Source organism: Lepisosteus platostomus, chromosome 9, assembly GCF_059453375.1.
Source record: "Lepisosteus platostomus isolate fLepPlt1 chromosome 9, fLepPlt1.hap1, whole genome shotgun sequence".
Taxonomy (NCBI): Eukaryota; Metazoa; Chordata; class Actinopteri; order Semionotiformes; family Lepisosteidae; genus Lepisosteus; species Lepisosteus platostomus.
In genome coordinates, this window is record NC_142619.1 from 61,614,933 (window position 1) to 61,635,658 (window position 20,726).

The window sequence follows — 20,726 nt, forward strand, 5'->3', positions numbered from 1 at the left end:
TTGAAAAGCTTGCATCTTTGTCTGAAGCACCGTTTGCCAGCCAAGCCACGACCAGCTAATTATATTAAGAATAAGCAGTCAGTAATTTCAGACCGCGCAGATAGGAAAATCAATTGTAGAGAACAAGAGTATGTGGCTATTAAAGTCGGAATGCCTCTCAGTAAATAGTAGTGAATTCTGTGAAGAAATTCACTCGATCGAAAAACAGATGATTTGTACTAGGGATTAAGACTCGTTATACACGTAAACAGAAACACGTCACTGGAGTCCTTTGAATTCCCATCATGCATTGTATGATAGGCCGTAAGAAGATTGAATGACCATAGATATCCCGGAAGAACAATGTGTTGTTTATCAACAGGAAGAGAAGAGTAATTCGGAGAATTTACAAACTGGTTAGATCTACAGTTTACAGACGATATATTGCAATTTATATTAAAGGTGTATTAGAAAATACAATAGTAGCTGTTGTCTTCAGATTGTAAAATCGATCAACCTAGCTATTCGGTAAATCATAGTTTTTTTTCTTATCTTTTGCAGCCAGTCCTTTTAATACTGTGAGAAACGAAATATTTTAACAGTGAACTAGTTATCAAAACCTGTTTGAAAGGGTGACCATTGTCAGACTGCACATTTAAAATCACAAGACAGCTTAAATTTAGTTTGCAGTTTTAGTTTTGGTTTCTGATCTTTCCACGATTGAATGGAATACTCCCCTTGGAGATGAACAGACTTAAAATAAGAAATGTCTGAGCGAGTTGTAAAAATATAAAACTTCTTAGTAACAATTGAAATGTTCTTCTGATTCAAGCGCCTTTTGCACGCTGCAGAGAGCGCGTTCAAACTAGTCATTGCCGCGGCAATGTGCTTCGGAAACGGGCAGAAGACCAGCCGTGGACACCAGGCACCAGCCCTCTGACGGGGCCGGCCAGGGTGTGTCAGCAGGCGCCCGAGCGATGCAGGCTCGCCAGCGGGCTCTGCCGGCCTGGATGGTGAGGAGGAGAGAGGAGAGGGAGGCAGGATCGACAGAGACCAGGGCTCCTTCCCCGCAGAGGGGCAAAAGGAAGAGAGCTGAGAGGTGAGGTGAGCTCGGCGTTTTCTTTCTGACCAGCTGCTCTCACGTGTGCGGGAGTCTGGGAGGAGCTCCCCGGCCGTATGATACCCTTTACAAACCCGCCTGCTGAGATCTTTGGATCAGTTCACTGCTCACTGCCGAATAAACCAAAGGAACTGAAAGACCTCCTCATTTTCAGCCTTTCTCTCTTGTGTGTGTATTAGTTATGTTAGTCGTAGCAATGCATGGATACTGTGATTCAGTATGAGGTATTTACCCCGGTCCTGTTTATTTTGAACTGTTTTCATACATGCGGTTTTACATAATTTCACCGTTAAACAGTTTCTGTCCACCTGCCTATTGCCATCAGTGCTGTGTGCGGCATTGGGAGAGCGGTAGGTGGCACTCTTCTTCCTGTACCATAGTGTCTGTGCTGTAGGACAGGGATCTTCAGTCCTGGTCCTAGAGGGCTGGTGTGTCCACAGGTTCTCTGGGTCTCTTAAGCAGCAGCACTTGAAGGCCCAGGGGAAGTTATTACCTTGGTCTCACTAAGCCACTAACGAGGTGATTTAGTTTGTGTTTAGGTACTTTCCCACCCCTGCTGTTAGAGCTGCTGTCCTTCAGAGGAGGAGTTCGACCAAGCACCTGACTGCTTGGTCATGAATGATCTCATGGCACTGTTTGTAAGAGCCAGGGGAGCTAATGGCTGAACGCTGGTGAAGCAGTTTCTCACCTTTGTACCTGGTCAGCTGTGTAGGGAGCTGCTGGTGCAGAATGTGGGCGCTAGACTTCAGCAGTGGGTGAACGGGTCCCCTCCTATGTGTTAAGTGCTTTAGGATTGTCCTGGGGTACCCCCCAGTCCTGTAAGACTGGGACTAGATAAAAAAGGTAATATTCAAAATTTACCAAGTTTGGATACTTTAAATAAATGGGACTGCTGATTTTCTATATAATTATATATATTATAATTATTACAGTAGTTAGGTGGGGAGCTGCGTCAGCATGCGTAGGCTGCAAAGGAACAAGTAATAGGTTTATTCCATGCTGAAAAGAGAAGAAAGAAAACACAACGTTTCCGCCATGGAGCCTTCTTCAGATGTTATAATTATTATAATTCACTATAAGGCTCTTGTAAGTCAAACTCTTTCTTTCAAAATAAATGTGGTAAAATAGGCGGGTACAACACTGGAACTTTGATCTAGTCGACGGGCGGTACAGACTTGCAGACGATTCTTTGAAAAGTCTGTTTCTCCTGCTCTTTTGTGTTTTTGCCCAACGGGACTGCCTAGGTGTATCACCACGGATGCCCCTTTTAAGACACAGTACAACATATAGAAAGTATTTCTTTTTTTTGTAATATAGAACAGGAGTCACTCAGTGATGGAAAAAGAAAGGGTTTCTGTGATGCATATGAAGACATGCGTTCATTGTATATTTCCTTCAATAAAAAATAAACCTCCAGGGTAGTTTACGAATACATCTTACGGGGAATGAGTTTTCTGGCTTGTCCCCATTTTCAGGGTCACGGTATACTGCATGAACGAGGCTGAGCTGGTGAAGACGGCCATGGATTTCCTGGCTGGGGTAAGAACTGGCGTCTCTGGAGCTCTGTGCTAGATCACCGAGAGCCTCCTGATAATTGTGATCTGATCAGTCTGCATTTCAGGTACTGGGTCTTGTCCAGTCATCTGTTACGTTTTGGCAATCATACTCACAGAACTGCCCTGCCCTGTAGGGCAGTAAACTTGAGGAGTTTTATTAGGGCAGAGTGGTGGAACTGTGGGGGCAGTGCGGGGGCTCTGTGGCTCAGGATCTGCGCCTGTGGCTGGAAGGTTGCGGCCGGCAGAGGAATCCTACTCCGTTGGGCCCCTGAGCAAGGCCCTTAGCCCCAAATGCTCCAGGGGCGCCGTACAATGGCTGACCCTGTGCTCTGACCCCCAGCTTCTCTCCCTGTCTGTGTGTCTCATGGAGAGCAAGCTGGGGTCTGTGAAAAGACAAATTCCTAATGCAAGAAATTGTATATGGCTAATAAAGTGATCTAATCTTATCTTATTTTCCTTGTTCAAGTCAGATGTCAGCTGAGAGGTTTCAGCTTGGGAGCCTGAATTTAAATCGTTATGCCCCATGTCTTGGCTGCAGAATCCCCATTAAATAATCCACGTACAGCGGAAGATCTGAAAGATGAATTATCCACTGCTGTAGTGGGCATTAAGGTAGAATATGGTTGCATTGGTGCAGAAGTTCTGAATTAGATTGGCATGAGTTCTCAGAGTGAATGGTGCACATGGAGAAAATAGTTTTGCATGAAGAAAATTATTTGCTGGTTTAAGAACACTTTTTATTTATTGATAATGTTCTTTGAAAAATAAGTATCTGCACATGATCTGTTTTATCGCAAGCAGTCCAGGAGGAGGGGAGACTCAGCCTTGCCTGGCTTTTCCTTTAGGCTTAAGGTGCACCGTGTTGTTCAATAAAATGAAATCTGGAACAAAGATGCAGATTGAGATGAGCTTCCTCTGTGTCAGAATGCCCTTCTGCTTCATTTATTGTGAAAAAAAAGCAACCTTCACACAGGAAAATTTGAAAGGAGATCTTACTATACTAAGCACTCCAATCCTTTCAAACTCTTAATGTAATGTACTATGTACATTAAATAATGTATTGGAATTAGGGTGTTAATCCAAAGCTGATCCCTGTGTGGGTGCTTGCGAGGAGGCAGTGCGTGTGTTGGTGTAAAACGGTTTTAGGAAACGGATGTGAATGTTGGGACAATTGCTTTTCTCCGTTTGCCAGAGGAGGGGCCCAGCAACGGTGGGAAAGGCGCCTGAGGAGAGCACAACAGGAAGCTGTAAGAAAGAACAGAGAAACTGGGTTTCAGACTCGGACCTGGAGGAGGAGGAGGACCTGGCAGACTCAGAACCAAGCGACAGGTCTCATGTGTCTGAATCGGACCTGGATGGGGTTGCAGAGGAAGAAACCATTCCCTTTCTAGGCAGTGGAGGATGCCAAGCAGAAGATAAAAAGAGGGTCCGAATGACAGACACACAGCTGGTCACAGAGGGCCAGAGAGTCCCGCAGGATGCGGAGCAGATGGGCCAGCCAGCCCCTGGGGAGACGACGCAGCCAGGCGAGAACAGTCCGGGAGGTGATTCTGAAGACGATGCTCTCAGGCTCGTGCGAGAAATCTTCTTCACACGACCTTTACTTGGGGAAACCGATCAAAGTCCTTTGTAAACGTCCACTGTGATCGCCCCGCTGGGACAGGGCCCCGCTGGGTGGATCTGTTTTGATCCTGCAGGTCAAAGAACATAGAAAACTGTAAGCATGCAGAAAAATGTCCCTGCGATTCAAAATGTCTGTTATTTAAATGCTGTTTTAATGCATGTGGCCACCAACTACTTGGAGGTTTTTGGTGAGTCTGTTACTTACTGCTACCTCTCTCTGCGCTGTGGTGACCACCCTGAGCCGTGCGATTCTAATGTTGCTCTGAGCCTTAAAGCCAAGGCCCTAGGACAGAGAGAATGTTTGTCCATTTTCTGACCACTTTTCCACTTTAGGCAGCCTATCTTGCCAGCAACAGGTGCAGACAGACACACCCTCACACCAGGACCAGTTTTCCCAGAACGCAGTTAACCTTCCAGTATGTGTTTGGAGTGTGAGAGGCAACCAGAGCCCCAGAGGTCTTCCAGGTTCCATGTCTGGATCAACCCAGGGCCACAGCACTGCGAAGCAGCAATGCTAAACACTGTGCCTTCTATTAGCGCTCTAATGTCCTAGCGTGAGCACCTCCAGGCATAGTGGAACTGTGCCAGATCCCTGCAGCTCTTTCACCTGTGGTGTAAACACAAGCCTGCTGTGTAATTCCGCTCAAGGTTTGTGTCAGGCCCTGGATGGTGCACATGGAGCACACCTGTCTGAAGAGCAATGTGTTTGCTTCTGCTTTGTTTTCTTGCTGGGTGTTTGATCACAGTGCGTCTCTTCACGTCCAGGGTATTCTCTTCAGTACGGCTGTTTTGGTTGTGCGTCTTATTTCCTTTAATGCAGCAATAAAAGGAAAAAGAATAGAGCAGTTAACAGCACATGATACAGGAGAAGGAAAAGAACAGCAGATGGATCAAACAGGAAAGAGGAGACTTTGGTGGCAGCTTGTTAGTGATTGATTCAGGAATCAGGTTTTTGAATGGCAAAGCACTGTATCTGTGGGCTTTGTGAGAGAAGACATCGCTGTTACTTTGAATGATCACAGGACACCCAGGGATGCTCTGTTCTGGCCAGATTTAAATACTGTACAGGTATAATAAAAAGTGTGGTTGATCATGTGCAGTAGTATTTTATTAAACGTTTTGTCAACTGTAAAGATTTTGTTTCTTCTTGCTGGTGGTATTTGTATATTTCAATGAATACAACGTGAAAGAACATTAGGCTTTTGCCTCTTTCCACAGGAATTATTTATTTTAAAGTATAAAACTTTATAAATAGCCTGAGAAACAAGTTTCAAGGTATTCATAGTAGGTGTGGATGCATATGTAAATGTAGTAATTTGAAGAGTGAGCTGCAGAGAAAACCAACAGCTGCATCAGTGATTAACACCTCTCATGTTAGTCTCCTAGTGCTGGCTGCTGCCTGTTTACAGAACTGGGAGAGACGTGCTTCTTTCTAAATTAATCCTGGTCCTGGAGGCCTACACACCTGCTACTGTTCAATCCAGCTGATCTTAATTACTTAATTGAAGCCTTAATTGAACTAACAAGTTGCTCGATTATAATATTTGCAGCTTTTCTTTTCTCAAGAGTCTGGCTTTTATCTTACTTTCGAAAGGCAGTTGTTAACAAATTACCTCTAACGTGTTAAAGAGCTGAAACCAGCCAAACAGTTCTAGTTGATCCTGTCAGGAAGTAAAACAGGGGACCGTGTGTGTGACTGAGAGCTGGGCTGGAATGGAGACCAGCAGCAGTGTGGTCCTCCGTGTAGATCCTGACCTCATCTACGTTCATTCTAGATTTACGGACACCTGTTGGAGGTGACATTTCAGGAATAACTGAAAAGAGAGCATGATGTGAAAACGTGCCATGCAGTGCAGTGATCACTCCTAAACACTTATTAGTGGCAGTAATGGTAATAGAGAGTGGCCAGAGCTGTACTCAAACTATAAACCCACTTGGATTCAGAGCGCACACCTTGTGTGTGTCTTCTTAGGTGTTCTCTGGATAATAGCCTTTTTTGTAATGAATTTTAAACTTATTTCAAACCTTCGCCGACCTGCGCTGTGACTTCCTGTATCCTCTGCATCCCGGACTGGGAACTGCTGGATTAGGAGATGGTCTGGTGCTATAGAGCCCCTCTGACTGCTCCTCAGGGGCCTGTGGAGATCTGTTGCACAGCTGCTTCACCAGAGGCCAGGGCGGTGTGTGGCACTGGTCCTGACGTTGCTGTGCTGTAACAAGTTAAAAACTAAAAACTCGCAGAGCTGTGAACGATCGCTCTTTCCTAAATCCTGATCTACATTTAATAGGCTTGAACGGAAGAGACTCAAAAACAAGGTTGCAATTTAGAGCACCATGAAGGCTGCCCTCGTAAATACAGGGAAGAGAGCAAGAAGGGCTCGCGATGAATTTCATTTGATTGGAACCTTTTATTCTGAAGGTGTTTTCCCACTGCACAGAGATCAAGATGCTGAAACCCTAGGGCACTTGGCACACTTCGCTGCTCCATGGAATTATCCCACGTTTGTTTGCCTTCAGTTAAAGGCTTTTAAAGTCACTTTCACATGTTAAACGGTTGTCTAACACTTTCATTGTCTTAATGCCTGTTACTTTTGAGTAAGTTTCAGTTTTTCCCCATATGATGTCCCTCATCCACCTATAATGTTTTGGTAATATTGGAGCTGATTTGCTTGCTTTGTTTGCTCACTGTACTTGGATATCTCATTTTCAGTTTTACAACAGCTAGAGCAGAAGTAGAGAAATGTATTTTGTCTAACTGTCTAGATATGATTAGCAGAGTTAACTGCGATTAGCTGTTGTCAATACAAAACTTTAAGTTAACTGCTTGATAGTGCTGCGTCATTGCTTAATCTTTTGACCTTTCACTACAGTACTGTTCCAAGAGGTGCCAGAGAGGCCGAGCGTCTCCCTTTTATAAACTGTGGCAGAGAGCAAGGACTGAAAACAAAGAAAAATAAAACAAGCAGGTCAAAAGGCTGAAGCAGAGGCCTTTCTGTGCAAGATCAAGCACAGCTGCCTCACAGACCCTGGGCCCCGGGTTTGGTTCTGGCATGGGCACCCTCTGTGTGGAGTTTGCATGCTCGCCCGGGCCTTGTATGGGGTTTCCCCTCCCACTCTGATTTCCGTGCTGCTCCCAGTGACCTGCTGGTCAGGTTATTCAGTGTCTCCCCCACTGTCCCCACGTGCATGTGTGTGCACAGGCACTAGCCCTCTACTTGAGTTTCCTTTCTAATTGCAGAGCCATACCTGGCCTTTGCCACAAAGCTGACACTGGTATAAGATTGTCAAAGTAGTTCAGGTGGGGAGCTGCGTCAGCATGCGTAGGCTGCAAAGGAACAAGTAATAGGTTTATTCCCTGCTGAAGAGCGAAGAGAGAAAACACAACGTTTCGGCCATGGAGCCTTCTTCGGGTTTTGAAAGCCTTCACACCTGAAGAAGGCTCCACGGCCGAAACGTTGTGTTTTCTTTCTTCTCTTTTCAGCATAAGATTATCAAACAGTTTTACACTCAGGAATCTGGGACTAACCTTCCTCATATTTATTTCTAGTCAACTTGTTCTTGTGGTTTATATCTGTGAATTGGTCACATTTAGGGTGTGCAACATGCATCATTTTATTAACCTAAAATACCAAATAATATTTGTTTTTGCAGTGTTAACTTTGAAAACAGAATATTATAGCAGTGTCTGAAATAGTCGGAGCTGTACAGTTCTTATACTTGATCACAAGGGGTCGTTGTAATAAAGGGAACTGAGTGAATTGGGCAGCCTAGAATTTTAAGGTTTAACATTTTTTTCACCTCAAGACCCTCAGTTTTAAGTTCTAAATAGATAGCTCTTCTTAAACTTTGTGACAGCAGCATTGACTTATGGCTGCAAAGCTCGGAACAACACGACTGCATCAGTGATGCATGGCTCTGTCTTGCACTCCTGCAGAAAATTATTTAGAGGAATACTATTCCTACCTTTATCGTGCCGATCTGCAGTTTTCTGCATTGAATATAAGAACTCGATGGTGAAAAATGCAAAATGTCTTTGCAGCGGAACAGGAGCAGGAGCTGGGACTGACTTGCGTTTCCCGTTGTAAAAACAGACCAGCTACTCGGTACCACTGTCCTGTGGTGCAGCTTCAGCAGAGGAAAAAGCCCATTTGTGTTCATAAGTCAGAAAGTTACTAATTAACTGAAAGCAAGTCAGAAGTTTACTAATTAAAGCTGAGAACTGAAGCTCTCTGCAATTCTAAGAAACTGAAAGGTCAGTACAAGTGAGAAGAGAAGGACTCTGCACCGGTCCTGCTGGGGTCTGGACCGGTCGCTCCTATATAGAGTTGACTTTATTGGCCAGATACAATTTCTTGCATTAGGAATTTGTCTTTTCGCAGACCCCAGCTTGCTCTCCATGAGACACACAGACAGGGAGAGAAGCTGGGGGTCAGAGTGCAGGGTCAGCCATTTATACGGCACCCCTGGAGCAGTTGGGGTTAAGGGCCTTGCTCAGAGGCCCAACGGAGTAGGATTCCTCTGCCGGCCGCGGGATTTGAACTGGCAACCTTCCAGCCACAGGCGCAGATCCTGAGCCACAGAGCCACCACACCACCCCGCTCATGTGGTTTCTAATCAGCCGATAGGTGTGAACTCCGCCTCTCAGTCCCCCTGAGCTGTCTATACTATTCAAGTGACTCTTTTATAGTTGGAGTACTGCTCCCTAAATGGGACAAGTTAGCCTTCGGTTACATGGAAGGTTATGGAAACAATAATCAGCACAAAGCTGGAGCATTCACAGCAAGAGGATCCTCTTGGGTTCAGAAAGGGTAGGTTTTGCTTAACTAAACTAAGGTTGTTGTTTTTTAAAAGCAACAATAATGGATACAGAGCATAAGATATGGTGTATCGAGATGAAACATTTCTGTAGACACCTGCACCTATACTGCTTTCATCATCAATAATGAATGCAGCCGTTCCAGAGACAACCATGCACACCTGGGTCATGACAAGACCTCCACCAGATGAGGTGCTGATCTCTGGAGCATCTAGTTACTTAGTCTCCTCATTATAATCTGCCTATCAGTTTGGTGAAAGTTTCTTTTGGTCTCTTCTGTCCAAAACTCTTCTTGCTTGATTTTATACTTCCAAGAGGTAGTGTCATTTCTTGACTGCAAGCAGTAGTCTTCTCTGACTCTTTGGCTCTAGCTCCAGGGAACGGACTGGTGTGTTGGCTGTAGGCAGTACAACCTGTCCGTACAGTAGCTCAGCGTCATAACACTCATCTGTCCACATCGAGTCCAGGCAGAGGTGCGAAGGAATAAACAGCTCCCTTTAAGCACGGTATGGGAGAGTAAGCCATGCACAATGCTCGGAATATATCAGTAGACGTGTAAATGAACAAGGTGCAACATGAAAGAAAAAAACTCACACTTTTGACACCACATTACACACAAAAAAAATTTCATCTTAAATCTTTAAACATTACAATTCAGAGCATTCAAATTACCAAATTGTGCAAGATAGAAATACAAAAAAGCAACAGGTATGTTACAGAACAGCCTTTTGATCCATAAGACTTTACCATCTGATTGTTAATATTGAAAATGCAAACGTCTACCATTCCAAAATAAAAGTAAACGTAACATCTTAGTGCAACCCTAACATTAATATTCTGAAAGATGTGTCACTCCTGAATTTTTGTCATTTGTTTCCTTATTTGAAATAAAAAACAACAGGTTCATTAGGCATGAAGACTCATGAAGCTGATCCTTTGTATTTTAACTTTGTATTTTCTTGGTAACTGAATGTAAAGTGCAGGTGGTTGAAGGCTTCTCAAAATGTAGAGGTAGAGTGGTGGTTTCTTTTTGGAAAATCGACACACTTAATTGTGGCTGAGCTGCTTTACCAAAAGGTGCTTTAAAAAGCCAGCTCTTGGATCGCACTGCTTTTCACCAAGGGCGGGAGAGTGGCTCAGTGTTTTGTGTGTTTTCTCAGAGTGTTCCGTCTTCCTCCTGCAGTTCAAAGACATGCTGCGAGGTTAAATGGCTTCTGGGAAATTCATCCAGAGCTGTTGTGAGTGTGTTTCAGTCTAGCCTGCGATGGACTAGTGCCCTGCCTTGTTCTCATTGCTTCCTGGGGTAGGCTCTGGGCCACCGTGACCCTGAACTGAATGAGCATTTATTGAAAGTGACATGATGATGTTTTTCTATCTGTATTGTACATTGGTATTGTCAGAGACACCTGATTTTAGCAATTTTTTGTACTTGGGGAAGAAGAAAGATTTACAAAGATTCTCCAATTCCAGAAAAACATTGTAGTGATTGTGCTGGCAGCTGGCAGCCAACAGCCCTTCTCACTAGGAAAAAGTACCAAAAGGGCTAATGTAGATGTTCAATTTCCAAAACCGTCTGGTCTAGTTTTTAGTGCTTAAACAGATTTTCATGAACATATTGAGTTTCTTGCAAAACAAAAAACACAATAGGTCACTGTGAATGGCGTACAGTATTGTGTAAACACCTTTAAATTTTAAGACTATTAAAATATGGTCGTCTCCCACTGCAATAGAAAGGTTGTGCCTGGTCATTCTTGTGGACTGATGAGAATGAGTCAGCAAGCTACACAGACATGCATTCCTGATTGCTCTTCACCCTCATGAGAAAGCTCTTTCTGTGATTGCTTATTTACAACAAAATATGATTTTCATGTTGTTGAAATAAATACAAATAAAGCACCAACGAATTTAACACATACAAGGTGCTACATGCTGAGGCGAAAGTGATAAAACAGAAGCCCTTATAAAATTTGAATCTCCGCCCAGCATTGCCTTAAGTATAAAGAATAGGAAGTATGGGCTACTTCTTCTTGCCTTTAAGCTGATTCCACTTTCTCAATTTCCAGGATACGAAAGCCCCCAGCGCCATCTCAAAGCACAGGCAAACACACAGCATGAAGGAGAGCGTAATCTTTGACAGGTGAAAATATTCCCAGGTGGCACCAACGAAAAACAAGATGCCAGCAAACATCAGGATGCTTGAAGAGCCTTGAAGGGCCACACCGAGACCCCAGGAGCTGCTGTCCGGAGAATAAATCCCAAACGCCAGACTCATCATGGCAAACGGGTTGAGCACGAGCGTGGGGTAAATGCACAGTATGGCTATAAAGAGCATGGGACTCGAGACGCTGTGCTGCAAGTCACCCGCAGGGGAGAGATTCGCCTGGCGATGGTGGATTCCGTATGGGCTGATGGATGCTTCGTCCAGCTGTATGAACTCCCCGCGTTCAAAGATCAGGCTGAACAGCAGCTGGGCCGTGACCGCCAGGTTGAGGACCCACAGCAGGGCCAACAGCTGCTTTCTTCTTCCATGCACAGAGTACTCCGACATGGTCTTCCAGCAGTGAGCGGGACAAGAACAAGCCACGTGTTTTGCCTTTCCTGGGATCGTGCCTGTTACACGGGAAGAAATGATCATGAAGCTCATAGGTTTCATTTATTTTACAAAGAATAATCAGTGGTTTTCTCTTACTTTAGCAGTGAATGTGCTGTGTATGGGGATGATTCCCACACCTATTCATAGCCCATGTGTAGATTCATCCAAAAGAAAGTGAAACACACGTTTAACAGTGTTTTTGTAATGTCTGTCGTGCTGTGCAGTCCCTACCCACCGAAGCACCCAAATTGATCTTGGGTGATTTTAACCACTGCAACCTCAGAAAGTCTTTGAACAGTTTCTACCAATTTGTGGACCGGCCAACTCATACCAACAGAACCCTGGCTTCGTGCTACAGCACCGTGCTCTGCGCGCCAGCCTGTTTCAGTTTATTCAAATGATATAAGCAAATCGCTGGTCAGACTGGGAAACAACACTACCCAAAGTCTTAACATGCACGGTGTTAAGAAACTTTTCAACCAGAAAATAGGTAATGAGATGTGTTTACAATCAAAACACAAAATGTGTCTGATTCAACATGTCAAAGAGGGACATGTTTTGATTTGAAACACATTTCATTACTTTTTGAGGGTGAAAGTTTGTTGGTTTTGGCTGCCCTCTCCTCCTGTCTCAGACATTCCTGTCTCTTATTGATGAACTTTATCATCGCTTATCAAGACTAAGCAAAGCTTTTACACATGAAAATAAAGATAGGAATGACAAAAGATCTAATAAATCAAAAATTAAGAAGATTAAAAAGATTAAGAAGCTTGACCCCTTAACTTCAGTGTGCGTTGTTTATACTGTGTTTTTTATTGGAACCTGTGAAATGTTACTTATCTCCCTGATATCGAGATGTTGTAAACATGCAAGTTACTTTATGAATTTCTCCGTCAGCACTTTTTGTTCCTTCTCTGCTATCGACACCACGGTAGTTCACAGAAAATAAAAAGCCTGGTCCTTTGGAAACAGACTACAGAACCCAGGGGTCCTTGCCTTCTGTAAAAACAGTCGGGATTAACTTTCCTCCTTTTATTATTAATTAAAGCTACAGTATTTGTATAGCTACACAGGATGTCAAGCTACTGTAATAACGTCGTTTAAGTAAACGTCCCCGGTTCGCACAAGATCTGGGCTGTAAACCTTCACTGCACAATATTTCACGAACTAGCTGAAAAGCAGAACTAATCGGGGAAACAACCTGTTTTATCCATCTAAGCAAAGTGCCAAATGAAAATACATTTATTGATATAGCACAGAAACTTAAACCCCCACTAAACTTCGCGTTTCATTCTGAAAAGTGAAACCGTATCTGCAAGTATGCCAGTGCTTGTTTTTAAAAAGCGTAACGTTTCATTTTTTAATTATAATATATAAGAAGTCAACTTACGAATCGAGACTAAAGACGAGGCGCAGCAGATCAGACGAGTTTCATTATGACAACGAGATTCAATAATGCCCAGTTTTCTGCATGAAACAAACAGGAAACTGTGTTTTCATCTGTTCTTGTGACACCTCTGACGCCTCGGTTAAAAATCTACTTATTATCGGTTTTACTTTTACTTGCAGTTTCTAGTCCCCAGCCCTACTCCCTCCCGGAGAGCCCCAGTATTACAGGTTTTGTGGGTCGCCAGTAAATTACCAGTTGCTAAAGACTCTAGACAACTTCTCGGTCGCCATTTAAGCAGGGGATACGCTAAATTCAGTTATTTAGGGTCAATTGCAACAAACTTTCGGCTTTAGTGCGGAGCTGCGTAATTACCTCAGGATCATCCTTGGTCAGCCCGCAGCTTTCAGTTTCGATGCAGCTGACCCTCACAGCTCAATAGGAGCCGAGCCCGGAATATCCGCCAGCCCTAAGGGAAAGGAGTCCTGGGTATTGACTTTTCAGGTGTTTAATTACAAACAGGTGACGCATAAGACTAACTGGACTGGACTCTCCAAGACTGGGGGAGTAGGGCGGACCCCTTCCATTAGCGCAAAAATATTTATTTTATAAAGAGATAACAGTATTTTGAAGCTTTACTTCCACATTAATGGACATTTTTGGAAATTCACAAAATGCACATTCATGTTTTTTTGTTTTTTTTCTGGTTGAAGAGCATAGCACAGTTCCCGAGTGTATTAAGAATGTAAAGGAGACATACATTATGCTACTGCAAGAGACATGGTGTCAGAGAGACATGAGCACCTGCTGTCCCCCGGGCTACAAGCAGATCATAGCGCAGCCCTCCGTTAAAAACCCAAATCACTCGCGCAGATACTCTGGAGGGAGTGGCGCTCAAGTCACTCCTGGCAGCCTGTGAAGAAAGAAGAGTCCAAATCAACAGAAACATCAGTAATCGAGGTTTTCCAGTGTGCAGTCTGCGTTTCCCTATACAGAGGCGCCTTGCTACAGTGAGGGAATCGATGTACTGTACATATAATCAATCACTTCTCCGTACCACATACCGATCGGTTCACACACGTGCAGCCCTGACAGTGAAAACACAAAACCACGCGTGAGTTGCTAGCGCTGTCAAGGGCTGGGCCACAGGGGACCCCCTGGGACGACTTGCTTACAGCTCAGCCCGTTAGCAGTGTAACTTGACTTCACTTCCACTGATCTGGACTCACGAGTTCCATCAAGAGCACAGAGACACACTGACACAGCCCGGCAAGCAGTTTGGCCAGAAGCCAGACAAACAGCCTGAACACACAGCCAGGAGCACTCAACAGCCACCCTGAGCACATTCACGTCACATCGGCACTCAGCTTTCAGTTTGCTGCGGCTGAGTTACAGACATTTTTTGGGACCAAAATCTGAATGTCCTTCAGCCCTTAAGGAACAGAGTTCCGATCGACTTACAGGTGTTTCGTTAGAAATAGGTTGTGTACTGTCTGAGACTATCTGGACACTGACTCTCCGCACAGACCCCCCCCCCCGCAAGCGCAATTTGTTACATGTCACGATTTCTTCTAGAAGGAAAATCTGTTGGTTCCAGACTTAATAATGCCATTAATGAACATTATTGTTTAAAGCGATGCTAGCTGTTATTAAGGTTTAGGTTTAGAAGTAAGAGCGCGAACTATTCCGTCTTTTGCAGGTGTTTTACGTAGCCGCACTCTCTTCCAATTCAGGCACCTGCTTGCGCGGTGCAGCGACACTGACGCGGAGTGAACACCAGAGGCCGCTGTAAACCAAGGTTTACTCCGACAAACGGTCTTAACAGGTCGCCTCGGTCTCGTTGAGTCGAATCGAACTGCTTACTTCGCATTTCGGAAGGAAGTCTCCAGAATCACGTTCTTCCCGTGTTCGCGTGGGTTTCCTCTCACAGTCCAAAGACAGGCTGGTGGGTTAATTGGCTTCTGGCAAAAACTGGCCCTGGTGTAAGTGTGGGCGTGTCTGTGTTCGTGTCTGCCCCGAGATGGACTGACGTCCCGTCCAGGGTGTACCCTGCCTTGCGTGCATTGCTTCCAGGTACGTCCTCCGGCTCCCCTGTGAATTGGAGGAATCTGTTAGAAAGTGTATGTATGGATGGAAGTTTTTCCATATATCAGCTGACGATTATAAAGCTCCCGTGGAAAACAGGGGCTTGATCGTCCTTGCTTTAGGTAACTCTGATCCTGGCAAGGACGTCGAGTTGAAAACACTGGCGTGTAACTTAATCTCTTGCACCAGCAGGGGGAGACAGACACCGTGTTACACAGCTCTCTCCGTTTTACAGACCCCCAGCTAGCTTGTTCGAGTTGGATGATCACGCCTGAACACACCACACGCACCAACACAAGTGAACACACTGCACGCACATCAACACACCTGAACACACCACACGCACCAACACAGTGTCTTGTGCTCACCTGTGTCTCAGGTCCTGCAGCTGGGAGAGTAGAGATTCAGGTCCGGGCCTTGCTCCTCTCTTCTCCAGAGCACTGGAGAAAGGGGTGTTCTGTCTGCCGAGGGGTTTCTGAGCTGGGGATCCTGTTAAAAAGATGTTTTGACCAACGCTTTAAGCACATCAAATACACTACACTTTCACCTGAGGACAGTGTCAGCTGCCTACAGTGAATCTGCTGGGTCCAGGAGATGAGAGCTCGACCTTGGTCTGACCTTGGCTGAGGAAAAGACCAAACCAACAACTGAATTTCCCTCCACAGGGCATGGAAACACGTGGCAGACGTAGGAGAAATGCAGTATAATCCCTGAGTTTGGATCCCACCCGTGCTCAGCAGCTGGGCAAAACTGGACCCGGTCAGTCCCAAGGTCGGGAGAGCTCCAAGGGAAAAGGGCCGCAGGTGGAGACAGTGCTGGACGGGTCACCCCAGGGGTCACCCTTTCCTCTGGCTGAGATACTCAAGCCAGGGTCTCCCCGTGGTGAGGAGGGCAGAGGTTTCTGTGCCTCCAGCGTCTCAACTACGTGATCCCCTGGCACATCCCAAGTGCTCGGAGGTCCTGGGAGAGCACTCCACTAAGGAAAGGAGCGGGTATTAGTTTTGGTATTTGAAGAGCAGTAAAAATCCACCAGTTTGTGGAAAGACTAACAAATGATGCAGTACTTGCATTCCGCAGAAGGGGGAACAGACCTTTGGAAACGTGTTCAAGGCAGAAACCACGCACTTGTCATTTTTTAACAAAAAGTGGCACAGGTTTTTGTTACGACCGAGAACAATTCGATGAACGGACTGATATAATTTCCCTTCGAGATCAATTAAGTCTTATCTCCATCTATATAGTTTCCAGTACTCACAGATGGTCAGATTGTGTTTGTCACCACCAACCTGATCTTCCTGTGTTTCACCCAGCAGAAACACCCTGCCTGTCTTCCGTCTCGTCTCCAGCACCCCGGCCCAGGAATGTAAACTCACAGAAGGGATCAAAGACACGGCTCAGCCCTGTTGAGTTCAGGCAATGTTGGTTAAGAGCCAGAATTGTTCAGACACACGGACACATACTGGGGATTGACTGGGGGTTGAGCTGTGTGGCAATAAACACAGAATGCACTTGAAAACGACCCCCTACTCAAGACGTACTGGTATTTTTAGCAGAAGGATATTTCGAAATGTGAAAGATCGGGAGTGATGAGAACAGCCCAGCTCAATCAATCTCAGCTGTCGGTAATTTGTCATCATTCCTGACGTCATAAAAACTACAAATACTGTATATCAGCCCCCCCGTCTCCTGCGCCCCTCCTCCCCCTGCAGCGGCCCCTTGGTCACCTCACTCTGCAGGGCTCCAGCCTCCTCCTCCAGCCAGGGGCCCTCAGCCAGGCGGGTTGAGCCCAATTTACTGCGACTACAACACTTGACAAACAGTTCAATACACTTACTTCTTGGGTGAGTTTATTTTAAATAAAATGAGTCCAAATACGGGACAGTTAAAGTGAGCGAACGAGTTGCACGTCCTTCAGGCTGCCCTTGAAGGGTGATGGACTGGGAGTCCTGTGTCCTGGCTGTCTCTCCTGGACCAGCAGAGTGCTCTGAAGCCGGTGTGAAGCAGAGACTTACTGCTCACATTTGGAGCACACATCCCTCAAGATTATTGTCTTCACTGAAGCGCTTGCCTCCTTACCTAACACGAGGAAGAGTTCCTCGCGTCTTCTCTCAAGCATTAATTACATAGCCCACAACAATTCTGCACTTCCTCCGGCTCCCAGGCTACGGATTTGCGCTTGGATACCTCTTGGGCGGTGACATGTACATGTTCTGGTGAAGCAGGATCATGCAGGTTGAGAACTGCAGCACTTGAAGATACAGTAGGAACATATGAACAGTTAGAAACGAGAGGAGGCCAGTCGCCCTCTGTAACCCTTTGAGTTTTTAGTAGTTAACTGATGCAAGGCTCTCACCCAGCTGTTTCTTGAAAGAAACCAAGGCGTCTGCTTCAACAACAAGGCTGGGGAACTTGTTCCATACTTTCACAACTTTCACAACTGTGTAAAGAAGTTCCTCCTCCTTTTCTTTTTTAATTGCATTTTTCCTTTGAGCTCCTGCTAAATTGACCCTCAGCTATCAGCTTTTATGAGTCCGTTCCTTTTTATGGAATAACATTTAAACCCAAGTACTGGAGGCACTTCTTTACACAAGGAGTGGTGGGAGTCTGGAACAAGCAGCCCACCCATGTTGCGGAAGCCGATACCCTGGATTCTTTCAGGAAACAGCTGGCCGGGATGAAATCTCCCAACTACCAAACAGGCTATGTGGGTCGAATGGCCTCCAGTCGCTGGTGGCCTTCCTGTGTTCTGAGTGTGAGCTGGGGCGTGGCACGGTTTGCTCTGATCTCTGTCCGCCCCTCCCCAGCAACACAATGCAGAGCTGCCTGCCTGAGGCAAAACGACGAAACTAGTCTCAAAAGCTTCATAATTGACATTTCTGTAAAACAGCCCTATTTTGCCCATGCAGGACATCTGGAGAAGGTGAACTATTGAGCTCCTTGAACTACTGGAGAAAGGTCATACTTTTTTATGAGAGTAATGTACTGTACAGGAAAAATCTGGTGATTATCATTGAAATTAGTTCTAATTTAAGATGTATGTAAGGTTATGGAGAGAATCCGTAGCCGTTAATTCTGTGGGAAAACAGTCCAATTTTTAAAATATCCATCTGCCTATTTTCTACTTGCTTAGCCGGAGCCTGCCCTGGAAAGCATTCATTCACTTTCTGAGCGCTTCAGGGTTAACCAGTTCAGGGTTTACACGTCTTTTGTGTGATCCCGACCGCAGTGCTCTGAGAATGCAGAGATATATCAAGATTAAGAGGGCTCAGTTGAATTGAATTAATTCATTCTGTTTTTGTAGTTATCCTCAACATGTAGATTGGGGCTTTTGCCCTTGGAAAGTGGGTGTGTCTTCTCTCCCTTGCAACCACAAATGATTATATCTTCCATTCTCCTGATTACTTTCTACAGACAAGCCTGAACTGTGTATCAATATGCAGGTGTACAGCAAAAGGACCCCTGTTTCAGATGCTTTATTTATCGCTCCTGCCCTCCCAGGTCCACAGAGTGCCCTCTGAGGGTGACCTTGAGCCCTGATCTGATCAGCCTGAAGATACCCCATAGCAACAAGGATCCTGTCACAAATGCTACAAAACAAATGCAATCAAGGCAAACCTGGACTCATTCTGTGTGCAGCCTGATTCCGGATTTAGCACAGAATCCAGGGCTTTGGGAATTCAGAACTATGGCCAGTGGGATGGGGGGTGAGTTCCCAGTTCCACAGCCTGAGCCCTTCAGACCCAGGAGACCCCAGTGGAGCAGCTGCTGTGGTGTTTTAGCTAGAGCAGGGGGCGGCAGGTCTCCCCAGTTGTGAAGCTGCTCCCCAGGTACCTCTGAGGGCGAGAGCCTGTGTCCGTGTGTCTCATGATCCCAGCTCACAGCCTCACTCTCGGGCAGGGGTTACATGTGCAGATGTGCTCTGTTAATATAAATGCAAAGTTTCCTTTCCAGTTATCCCACTGTTTCATAAGAACTTAAGTTTCTTGTTTTACAGCTCAGGCAGGTAAAGCAATACAAATACAGTCAGTTTAGATACGCTTCATGGCTATTGCCAAAAACAGACAAATAGCCTAGCATTAAAAATAATATAGTGCAGTGCAGTTCAAATACAATTGGAAGTGTTCCCCAGGTTTACAGTAGCAGTGCTAACAGTCCACAACTTAATGCAGAAATTCCCTTCAGTGGCTCCTGGAGTCTCTGGTATTATCTGAACACTGTACCTGAGCTCTGTGAATATTGTCTTCCCTGCCTGTATAACACACTAGGATTTCTCATCTTCATGTCCTTCCAGTGTGCTCTGGCGCAGCACTACGGTGCAGCCAGCGGTGAAATGTGGATCCCTATACGGACCCTGTGTCAGCGTGTGTGAGGGCTGTGTCTGTGTGGGTATCTTCCGGAGCTCGGCTTGTTCGAGCTGCTGTTGGTCCAGTTGCTCGCTCTCGATCCACTGTGGATTACCCCTGGAAGGCTGTAGTGGTGACCTGGATATTACTGGAATGCCTTGTCTTCTTCTAAACCTGCCGGACCTCAGACAGACCTGTGCCTATAGGCAGTGCAGCGAGCTGGGGCCTGGACGTGCACACTGGCGCTCTGGACGCAGTTTTGTGTCGACATCTTTGAGTTTCGTTGTTGTGCATGTTCGGAGTTGGGCTGCACTCCCTTTGGGGAATGCCTTTAGTGCAGGGGTGCCCAACCTTTTTTAACGTAAGATCTACTTTTTCATTTGCCAGTCCAGCACGATCTACCAGTGTGAATTTGAAGCTCTGATATAGGAAAAACAGACTTTGGGCACATCAGTACAATAACGATACCCATCACTAAAATGACAGCAATTAAAAGCAAGTGACTCATGCTACAGTGAACAAGTAATGTTCCCCATTTTAGAAAAAAGAACAGCCTACCTTAATGTGAGCACTGGCACTGAGAAGCTTACTTGGGAACACTGGGAATTTTTTTTTTGAACATGTTGACGCTGCTGATCATGTCGATGACATTTTTATTGTGTCCCTGCAGCTCGACTTTCAGCTCATTCGGCAGTTCAGTCAAGTCTGTGAGGCATGCTAAATCCAGAAGCCACTGGTCATCTGCTAATTGAGCATATTCATTGTGTTTAGACGACTTGAGAAACTCTTTGATTTCAGGCAACAGCTGTCTGAACCTCGCCAACAATGTTTGTTTTTTTAAATCCCCAAACAGCAAGTCAGCAGCCTCAGCAAACGCTTTTATGACTTCTGGATCCCTGAATGACTTGTTGTGTGGAGCCAGGACGTGCCGCACACCTGAACGGTGCGATGATTGCCGCTTTCCCTCTTGTATTAGGCCTCGTGAAAACCGACTGCTGCTAATTGAAATTTTATTTTTCCACTTTTCTTTTCCGTAACTCACTTTCAGCGGGAAAGTCTACATCATACGTTTTGTGTGCAGTTTTGAAATGTTGTTCTCTATTTCCCTTTTTCGCGTAGACGCTAGCATTGCAGATTTGAATGCGGAAGTACAAACAATAATCATGCTCGTGTTCCTTGAGGTAACGGTAAGTTTTCGGTCTCTTTGGTTCATCATTTTCGCTT

At 45.4% G+C, this 20,726-nt stretch overlaps 2 protein-coding genes and 1 long non-coding RNA gene across 7 annotated transcripts; 1 reads left to right on the forward strand and 2 right to left on the reverse strand.

Annotated features, from left to right (window-relative positions):
• The first annotated feature begins 289 nt into the window (after nt 1-289).
• Nucleotides 290-12,668, forward strand: LOC148655411 (uncharacterized). Of its 5 annotated transcripts, XR_015941267.1 has the most exons (5): nt 298-507; nt 812-1,078; nt 2,575-2,638; nt 3,848-4,372; nt 11,158-12,668. XR_015941267.1 is itself a non-coding variant. In XM_088646043.1 (4 exons), exons 2-4 carry the CDS (start codon nt 957-959, stop codon nt 4,286-4,288), a joined length of 627 nt encoding a protein of 208 aa, XP_088502169.1. In that variant the 5' UTR covers nt 290-395; nt 812-956; the 3' UTR covers nt 4,289-5,411. The 5 variants fall into 5 exon arrangements, 4 of the variants coding, with proteins under 4 accessions (XP_088502169.1, XP_088502167.1, XP_088502168.1 ...); XM_088646043.1 differs by lacking the exon at nt 11,158-12,668 and having other exon boundaries at nt 290-395; nt 3,848-5,411; XM_088646041.1 differs by lacking the exon at nt 11,158-12,668 and having other exon boundaries at nt 3,848-5,411.
• LOC148655412 (uncharacterized) lies at nt 6,313-10,739 on the reverse strand. Its single transcript, XR_015941269.1, has 2 exons — nt 8,242-10,739; nt 6,313-7,603 (listed from the first exon to the last, which is right to left on the reverse strand). It is a non-coding gene; the product is annotated as an uncharacterized LOC148655412 (long non-coding RNA).
• On the reverse strand, nt 10,751-16,588 carry LOC148655413 (uncharacterized). The gene is made up of 7 exons (XM_088646040.1): nt 16,446-16,588; nt 15,528-15,648; nt 14,938-15,165; nt 13,879-13,987; nt 13,450-13,543; nt 13,078-13,154; nt 10,751-11,704 (listed from the first exon to the last, which is right to left on the reverse strand). The coding sequence occupies exons 5-7, from the start codon at nt 13,458-13,460 to the stop codon at nt 11,112-11,114; spliced, it is 681 nt and encodes a 226-aa protein (XP_088502166.1). The 5' UTR covers nt 13,461-13,543; nt 13,879-13,987; nt 14,938-15,165; nt 15,528-15,648; nt 16,446-16,588; the 3' UTR covers nt 10,751-11,111.
• Between the last annotated feature and the right edge of the window lie 4,138 nt (nt 16,589-20,726).

Bases quoted from the DNA above. Each gene is read 5' to 3' on its own strand.
- LOC148655411 (XM_088646043.1), top strand. From the start codon at position 957: ATGCAGGCTCGCCAGCGGGCTCTGCCGGCCTGGATGGTGAGGAGGAGA. The intron at 1,079-2,574 runs GTGAGGTGAGCT...CCCCATTTTCAG, and splicing joins AAAAGGAAGAGAGCTGAGAG to GGTCACGGTATACTGCATGA. The intron at 2,639-3,847 runs GTAAGAACTGGC...TCCGTTTGCCAG, and splicing joins CCATGGATTTCCTGGCTGGG to AGGAGGGGCCCAGCAACGGT.
- LOC148655413 (XM_088646040.1), bottom strand. The intron at 11,705-13,077 runs GTAAGTTGACTT...CCCGTGTAACAG, and splicing joins CTCGTCTTTAGTCTCGATTC to GCACGATCCCAGGAAAGGCA.